This window comes from Emiliania huxleyi, assembly GCF_000372725.1.
Source record: "Emiliania huxleyi CCMP1516 unplaced genomic scaffold EMIHUscaffold_350, whole genome shotgun sequence".
In the NCBI taxonomy this organism is placed as follows: Eukaryota; Haptophyta; order Isochrysidales; family Noelaerhabdaceae; genus Emiliania; species Emiliania huxleyi.
Genome location: NW_005199362.1, coordinates 77,502 through 85,374, shown reverse-complemented (window position 1 = coordinate 85,374; position 7,873 = coordinate 77,502). Strand labels below are relative to the sequence as shown.

Here is a 7,873-nt window from a genome sequence, read left to right as displayed (position 1 = left end):
GCCTCGCGGTGTTTGGCTTCCGGCCGGGCACCGTGCCGCCGGTCGCGCATCGCCTCTCCTTCCCGCTCGTCCTCGACGCAGAATGCGCGGCGAGCGCGTTGCCGCTGCTGGCGGGCGGGGGCGACTTCGGCACGCTCGTCCCTAAATGTCCGGGGCGTGTGATGTGGAGGACTCGGCTGCCCAGTCCTGGCGTGCATGGTTCATTAGGCACACTCCTCCGCGTCGAGGCGTCCGCTCTCACACCGCTGCCCTCCCGAGTCGTATTCTCAGTCTCAGTCTCAGTCTCAGTCTCGTCTTCTTCTGACAGGCGTCCGCTCTCACATCGCTGCCCTCCTCGTCCGTCGCCGAGATCGCCGAGGCCGCGGCTGCGGAGCCGCAGGGCCTCTCCGACCGCCCAACAGAAGCCCCGATGTCCTTCCGCTCTCGCCTCGCCGGCGCGGCGTCGGCGTCGGTGGCGCCCCCCGAGCCACCGGAGAGAGAGCCGGGGGAGAGCAGGGCGGTCGAGTCGGGCGTCTCTGCCGCGGCGAAGGAGCGCGTGCGGCTCTCCCTGCTGCAGCTCGGCGGCATGCGCGATGCGGCCGGGGGGGAAGCGGCTGGGCTGGCGGCGTGCAGGGGAGACGGCGAGGCGTGCGGCTCGGTGCCCTCTCGCGCGGCATCCTTTGTAGAGGGGGCTGTTGATTACTAATCATTAACCGTTAATAACTAATAGGTGCCCTCCCGCGCGGCGTGTTTGCCGGGAGGGGGGCACGGCGGCCGCCCCGCGCTGTCCGTCGAGCCTCGGTGCGACGCGACGAGGGTGGCGGCGGCTTCCTTTTGGGTGAGGCACTCCTCATGTGGCTGGTCGCGAAGCAGGTTCGTCGTCGACGCGATGATGGGGCGGCTGCTGCGGTGGCTGCGAGTGCTCGGCGTGGACTCGCTGCTGAGGGAGGAGGGCGAGTCGCTCCATGCACTCTTCGGCCGGTGCCAGGCGTCTGCTTAGTGAGTGATCCATCGTCCCTCACTCTGCGGGCTGCTCATCCCGAGGCTCTGTTCATACTTCATTATTCACGAGTCGTCAGTTATTCACTCATTCAAGCCGGCGCCAGGCGGAGTCGCGCATCCTGCTGACCCGCGACCGGAAGCTCGCCGAACGAAAGGGCTTGCGGCATATAGCCGAGATATAGCCGAGATCTAGCCGAGATCTAGCCGAGATCTAGCCGAGATATGACGAAAGGGCTTGCGGCATGGCCGCCGCCTCTGTCGACAGTGTGAGCAGCGCACTCACGCGCCCCCTCCGCTGTGGACAGGCTGCGGCATGGTCGCCGTCTTCGTCGTCTCTTCGGACGAGTCGCGCGAACAGCTGAGGTAGAGGAGCCTACTCTGCACCGTGATGATGCACCGTCTGGCTGCATCCACTTTCAAACCAGCCGCCACATCCGCCTCCCTCACCGCCACACCCGTCTGGACGTACCGCTTTCACAGCCGCCGCCACACCCGCCTCCCCTCACCGCCACACCCGCCTCCCTCACCGCCGCCCCTACCGCACGCGCCGCAGGGAGGTGGTGGCGCACTTCGGGCTCCGCCTCTCGGCGGACGAGTTCATGATGCGCTGCAGCGTGTGCAACGGCCGCGGCTACGTCAAGCTGAGCAAGGCGGAGGTGGCCGGCCGCGACGACTGCCCGCCAAAGGTGCTCGAGGCGATCGACGAGTTCTACGCGTGCCGCTCGTGCGGCAAGCTCTACTGGGAGGGACCAAAGTCAAACAACGCCTTCGAGCACTTTACGAGCGTCTTCGACGGCTTCGGCCCCAGCACGGGGTCGGGACTGTGACCTCCTTGGTCGACGGGCGTTGGTTTTCACACTGAGGTAAATCAATAAACTTCTCCACACACACGAGGTGGTGGAGGCGACCCTCGCGTCTCCACGTCTAGACGACAGGAGCCCCACGGCATTAAAAGTGCATGTGTGTGTCTCGCGCCTTGCCCTTGGCGCTTGGCCCTTGCGGGGGAGGGTGGAGCGGAACCGGAAGTGTGCAAGGCCCAGCTCTGCGAGTCGTACGACTGGTGTGTGTCGTCGTGCTCGTGGTTTCTCGAGGGGGCAGAGGACGCGATTGATTGATAGGAAGGCGAAACACAGTCCGACCAACGACTGGGACACCAACGCGGTATGGGTGGACGCAAGACGGGCGGTGACGGCCACACAGGAGCGACACACAGAACCACAAGACAAGACACTCAGCCACGACGGGGCTGCCACACATCCTGAGCGACCTTCCCCAGTTAGTCACCCGCGGCCGGACTCCATCCGGCACGCGTCGCTGGGCGCTCAGAGCTGCGTCCCCTGCTCGCCACCCCGACGCCCAAGGCGCCCGAGCGAACGACAGGCGGCACGCGAAGACTGATTGATTGCAATCCCGCCAGGGCCCCCGGAACAGTGTGTCCGAGTCGAGGCGTGTGCTTGCCGGTCGACGGCCGCGCGCGATTGGGTGGACGCGGGAAGAACACGCGCCCAATTCGCGCGGGAACGTTTTGCACCGGGCGTTGAGCTGCAATGGCGCGAGCGGAGATTGACTCCTGGCGCGAGCGGCTGTCGACCCTGTCTCGCGAGGACCTGCTCGGCATCGCGAGCGCCGCGCTCGTCGCCAACAGCGCCCTGGCCACCGGCACCGGCGAGGCTGACGCCACCTCCGACGCCGAGGTCAGGCGCCGCCGACGAATGCGCCGCAATGAGCGACGGCTCCTAAGGCGGATGTCGAACTTGACCGTGGCTCAGGCCGGCGCGTGCTCTGTCGACGAGTCTCGACTGCTCGCACTCGGCGCCGATGTCCTCTGCAACGTGGCACTCCACGTGCATCAAGACTCACAACTCCCCCTCGCGCTTTGCTGCACTGCTGGATTCGATTCTGTCCGGGCGGCTTTGGGGCTCTCTCGGTCCGCCGGCGGGCCGGGCAGGCTGATGACCCGCGTCGGCTCTATCATCGGACGAACGCCGGCATACACGGAGTGGGCGTTGAGCGTGGGGTGCCCGGCAGCGAGCGCCGTCTCTGCAGCAGCACGAGCCGGCGATCTCGATGCGGTCATGTGGCTTCGCCGGCGGGGCTGCCCCTGGACGGCCGGGGCGGAGCAGGCGGCGGCGGAGCAGGACATGTTCCACGTTCTGCTGTGGGCCGAGCGGACCGGCTGCCTGCAGACGCGGGCGAGGGCGCTGTACGACATGAAGGAGGCGCGGCATACCCCAGACACTGCCCACCTCACTGCCACCTAGTATCGCACGTCGGGCGGAGAGAGAGAAGCCAGCCGAACCGCAACAGTCCGCGCTGGCTTTTGGCGAGTCACTTGTAGTGAGCGTCGGGTTGGTGGCGACACCGAGTTAGTAGGTTTACCTTACCGCTTGGCTTGCTCTGCAGGCGCGCGCGCGCACCTCGCGGATCGAGTGGCACCGCTGGCTGCATGTCGGCTACACTGGCGGCTGCATGTCGGCTGCACTGGCGGCTGCGGTCGGCCTCGAGAGCAGGGAAGGGGTGACGCCCATTTCGCGGCCGCTCGTGCCGACCGCGCCACAAGGCCTGCCTCCACGCCTCCGCCGCCCACAGCCGGGCCCCCTCGCCTCAGCGGCACGCTCGGGCGGGGAAGCGGGCAAGCAGGAGCCGTAGAGCAAACCGCAGATAGTTTTTTAATGACGGGGTGCGATCCCCTCTAGAAAAAGTAATATATCTTTACTTCCAACACCCGGACGTTCCCAGGGTGATGAAGGTTTGACGCACCCCCGGACTGGGCATAGAAATCCCTGGAGCACGCTGCTGGGCACTCTACCCCGCCCCCACTTGCCCTGACTGCACAGGATAGCGTGCCCCGACGAACGGCGACACACAGCGGGGGACACTGCGCCGGGGGGTATGCCTAACTTTGGTGCTTTGTGTGGGTCGCGTTCCCATGGTAGCTGTGTGGCTGAAGCCCTCGAGCCTCGTGCCGCTCTGGCGTGCCCCCTGAGTCTGTGGGAGAGGGGGAAGAACCAGCTCTCTATGGGCTCTACTCCAACAGCAAAAGCCGTACTACACACACCACAGCCAGCACATGGGCGGGCAACACAGGCAACAGCCCCCGCGCCCGGACACACCACGCCAGCACATTTCAAGCTACGCCCCCGCGAGACCTTCCGCTTACCGTCCCATCTCGACGAGTGCCTGCCGCTCCTCGGCCGCGGCCGTCCGTGCGCCTACTGCGAGCTGCTTGTCTTCAACAGTTGCCCAACCGCTCTGCTCGTCCGCAACCTTCGCGCGTGTCGGCTCTCCTAGCCAGTACGCGACGCACACAGCGACGGCGCTGAGCCAGGCGTCGGTGGCTAGATAGACCGTCGCCGCCTCGTCTGCGTTGGCGCTCGGCCACAACAAATGATGCAGCCCGCACCGTCCCGGCAGCAAGTACATGAACGCGGCCATGTGCACGAGCCAGAGACCATTAAGCAGCCACAGCGTCGCCGTCAGAAGGCGTAGCGTCGTGCCGGCCGCCACAGGTACGCCAGCATCGTGAGCCACCGAGCAAACTACACTGCACAGGCCGAGGGCGAGCATGCTGCGGCCTTGCGTGATGTGGAACAGGACGGCAATGGGCTGAGGGTCGTGTTGGTGCTGTGTGAGGATGTGGCCGAGCACAGCCAGTGCAATCGGGTCGTGGAGCCGACGCATCGTGCTCAGCCTCGCGGCGGCGCGCGTCCAGCGCCTCTCGGTGGCGATCGCAGCGAGCATGGCCAACAGGGCAAAGGAACCTGCCGCCGCCTCGATGGCAACGTGCGCGAGCATGTGCACCGACTTGACAGGCGAACAGCTCGATGGCCCGTGGTGACAAAACTCACCAAAGAGGAGGAGGGCGAACGCCGCCGCTCCGAGTCCGCCCTGCCACTTGCTCACGGCCACCGGGCCGCCGTCGCCTGAGAGTGCGGGCGAGGCGCAGCCGGCGAGCATGATGCCGATCAGCGCGTGCGCCCAAAATTCGCCTGGCAGGCCGAGCGAAAGCTGGTGCACCGCGGCGCCAGTGCCAGCCAGCAGCGCAACCGTTGCCACCCCAGGGTGCGGCGCAGCAACAAAGAGTGGGCCGGCGACGACGGTCGTGAGCAATGCATACCACGCGGCCGGGCCGAGGGCGCGACCGTCGCACATCGCGACCGGGCTGGCGGTGGCCTCGTCGAGCGGCATGGTGTGGTGAGCGGCCGCCATGGCGAGGGGGCGCGCGGGGGCAGGCGGCGGGCGCCCGGGCCCCGAAAAGCCTTAGCTGTACTGGAAACCAGACCGTTTTGAGTAACCGGGGAAGCCGCGGTGGCATCTCTTTCCACCCAAGAAGCCCGTTTGGAGGGATGGGCGGCAGTGTGCGGGCGGTGAGTGCTAGTCCTCTCATCAAAATTTAGAACGAAACGCCCCTCGCTCCCTTCTTCCCTCTACTAGCTGAGGGGCTCGCTAAACGCTCGCCGAGCTCCATGCTGTGCAACACCACCTCCTCACTAATCGTCAGGGGCGCGGAGAGCGCAGTGCACTACGGTGAGGCTGCGCAGCGGGGGCTCACCCCCTGCACCGCGCTCTCAGCGGCGTAGGGGAGGGCGGTCGGTGGCGGCGGCGGCGAGGCGCGAGGCGGTGGCGGCGGTGGTGCGGGCGGCGGGATGACAGGGGAGGCGGCGGGATTGACAGGGGAGGCGGCGGCCACGAGCGGAGCGGCGCGAGAAGGGGGGGGGGCGGCGGCGAGGCGCCGGTGAGCGAGGCGCCCGCGCCATCAGAGGGACGCGCCGCTGCGAGATGGAGGGCGGCGGTGACGGAGGCGAGGCGCGAGGCGGCGGCGGCGGCGGCGGCGGCGGCGGCGGCGGCGGCGGGTCTCGGTGAGCGGCGGCGGGAGGAGGAGCAGCGGCATCGGGAGGAGGAGCAGCGGCGGCGCTCGCTCGCTGTTGACGGGAGCGCTTTTGAGCCTGGGAGCCCATGCCACTGCGACCGGCGTGCCCGGGAACGGAGATCGCGCGCGCGCCGCCACTCACGACGCGCGCGCGATCTCCGCGGAGTCGGGTCCCCAGAGGGAAGCGGTCTTCTCGGCCGACGTCCAGCGGCGCGCAAGGAAGCAGGCGCAGCGGAGGCGGCCTAGCACCGGCTCGGCGCCGGGCGGTTGCGCTGCCCGCGAGCCGCGTCCTGAGCCTCGGCAGCGCGCTGCGCGGCGCGGCGCTCGCGCTGCTTCTGTGCCGAGAGCGGCATGATTCGCCAGCTGAAGCTCCAGACTCCTCGGGTATCACGAGTTCTGGGGGTCACGATTTGCGCAGGTTGAGGGGAAATTGGCGTAAGCGTCTGAAAGCAGTCTTGGGTGGTACTTCTAGCTGAGACGCGCGCCCCGTCGAGCTCACGGCGGGCGCGCTGCGGTCGCACGCCTCCCAAGTCAGGAAGTCATATGCCACGGCGTGCGATCTAGATTCAGCACACGCGCCTCTGCTCGCATTGTCGCATACACTTACACATGAATTGAGAGAAGGTCCTTATCAGCTCTGCCGCCATTCGGGCCTCCCTCCCGGCCTGCTGCGGCGGCGCGGCCGGTCGAGGCCGGGCTCGGCCCGGCCCGCGACGGCTGGCCGCCGACGAGCGCGCTCGCGCTGCTCGTCAAAATGGCGGCGGTGGCGATTGCGGCGACGGTCGTTCAGTCGTACAGCGCTCAGGCGTCTGTCATCTGTCGTCTGTTGTCGCATTTCGCACACGCGCGCCGCGCGACCCGGGTTGTTCCGCGAGGGCATGAGCTTTCCGGGATTCGATCCGGCAGACAAAAGCTGCTCGCTGGAACCGGAGCAGGGGGACATCGTTTCCAGGGAGGGGGGGGTATTTCTTTTTAGGCCCCACCCCCCCCTTAGCATGTGGTGAAGCCTCTGTGGGGGGGGTGGGACCCCCCCCCCCCCCCTAGCATGTGGTGTGGAGAGAAGTGCGCCCCCCTCCCTGGAAGCGGTGTCCGCCTGCTCCCGCGGCCGACTCTACCATCGCGGCCGCACAGCTGTTGATCTCTCCAGAAGACTAGTGCCTCATCTGCTGCCTCCCTGCGGATGCTGCCGGCGAGCCTGGCGGTCCGCTGTACTACAAGGAAGTGCTGACTCGATTCTACCTCGAATTCTTCTACCCCCACGACTCGGAACGCGAATGTGACAGGACCATCGGGTCCTTCAGCCACCAAAGTGACAAACACCAGGCCCCAAATGACGTGTGAGTGTTAGAGTTGTTGGTATTGCTAAAACTCTTCTTCTTCTTCCAAAGTGAGATCACCCGAGAGCAGCTGAGCCTGCCTCTGGCCTCGCCTCCCTCTCCTTCAGGCATTCGTGGCATCCTATGGGTCGTCCAGAGTATCGACCTCTGGCTTGTCAGCCAGCCCCACTTTGAGGGCGCCATCCATGAAGTACAGCGATCGCCACCTCGCTGGCCTCTCCGCAGGCCCCCCCGACCGCGTCGAACTCATCGGCGCGGGCTACGCGGACCCGTGGGACGGCCAGCGGGGCCCGTTCTTCGAGCGCAATTGGCTCCCCGACATGCTGAGCGGCCTCGGTGGCGTCACCGCTGGCGGGCCTCGGCTTATAGCACGAGGGGCGGCATCCTTTAGCTTGTCGCGCTTTTTTTATAGAGCACCAGCCACCACTAGTACCGGCCGCGTTGGTCGACACTGGAGAGTCAGGAGCTCAGGACACAGGAGGGCGCGTCGGTGGCGGCATTCCAGAGATTAAAAACCAAAGCCCCCCAAATCTCCGGTTTTTCTTCTGCCCACTACTTCTCTCTTCTACCTGGAGAGTGGTGCGACCTGCGACCGCCGGGACCGGGCGGCCGGCCGTCCCGTTCTGATCTCTCGGTTAGTGGGGGGCCGGGGCCGCCCAAGGCCGCGGGCGGGCGGGAAGAACTT

At 66.8% G+C, this 7,873-nt stretch overlaps 5 protein-coding genes across 5 annotated transcripts in view; 3 read left to right on the top strand and 2 right to left on the bottom strand.

The window, feature by feature from the left end:
• EMIHUDRAFT_444680 (hypothetical protein) overlaps positions 1-748 on the bottom strand; it is a gene marked incomplete at both ends in the record, with an annotated part of 1,983 nt that extends 1,235 nt beyond the window's left edge. The window contains 4 exons of the mRNA XM_005772766.1: positions 82-129; positions 208-227; positions 308-637; positions 710-748. Coding sequence (XP_005772823.1) covers positions 83-129; positions 208-227; positions 308-637; positions 710-748 — 436 coding nt within the window. The remainder of the gene's footprint in view (positions 1-81; positions 130-207; positions 228-307; positions 638-709) is intronic.
• An 832-nt stretch (positions 749-1,580) lies between these two features.
• Positions 1,581-1,808, top strand: EMIHUDRAFT_316000 (hypothetical protein; the record flags this gene model as incomplete). The annotated part of the gene is made up of 1 exon (XM_005772765.1): positions 1,581-1,808. One exon carries the CDS (start codon positions 1,581-1,583, stop codon positions 1,806-1,808), a length of 228 nt encoding a protein of 75 aa, XP_005772822.1.
• A 720-nt stretch (positions 1,809-2,528) lies between these two features.
• EMIHUDRAFT_242069 (hypothetical protein) lies at positions 2,529-3,242 on the top strand (the record flags this gene model as incomplete). Its single annotated transcript, XM_005772764.1, has 1 exon — positions 2,529-3,242. One exon carries the CDS (start codon positions 2,529-2,531, stop codon positions 3,240-3,242), a length of 714 nt encoding a protein of 237 aa, XP_005772821.1.
• Positions 3,243-4,137: 895 nt separating this feature from the next.
• EMIHUDRAFT_117588 (hypothetical protein) lies at positions 4,138-5,190 on the bottom strand (the record flags this gene model as incomplete). Its single annotated transcript, XM_005772763.1, has 1 exon — positions 4,138-5,190. One exon carries the CDS (start codon positions 5,188-5,190, stop codon positions 4,138-4,140), a length of 1,053 nt encoding a protein of 350 aa, XP_005772820.1.
• Positions 5,191-5,447: 257 nt separating this feature from the next.
• Positions 5,448-6,202, top strand: EMIHUDRAFT_369118 (hypothetical protein; the record flags this gene model as incomplete). The annotated part of the gene is made up of 2 exons (XM_005772762.1): positions 5,448-5,557; positions 5,656-5,773. Coding segments are annotated over 2 exons (228 nt in total), but the record flags the coding sequence as incomplete, so codon positions are not given.
• Positions 6,203-7,873: the final 1,671 nt, after the last annotated feature.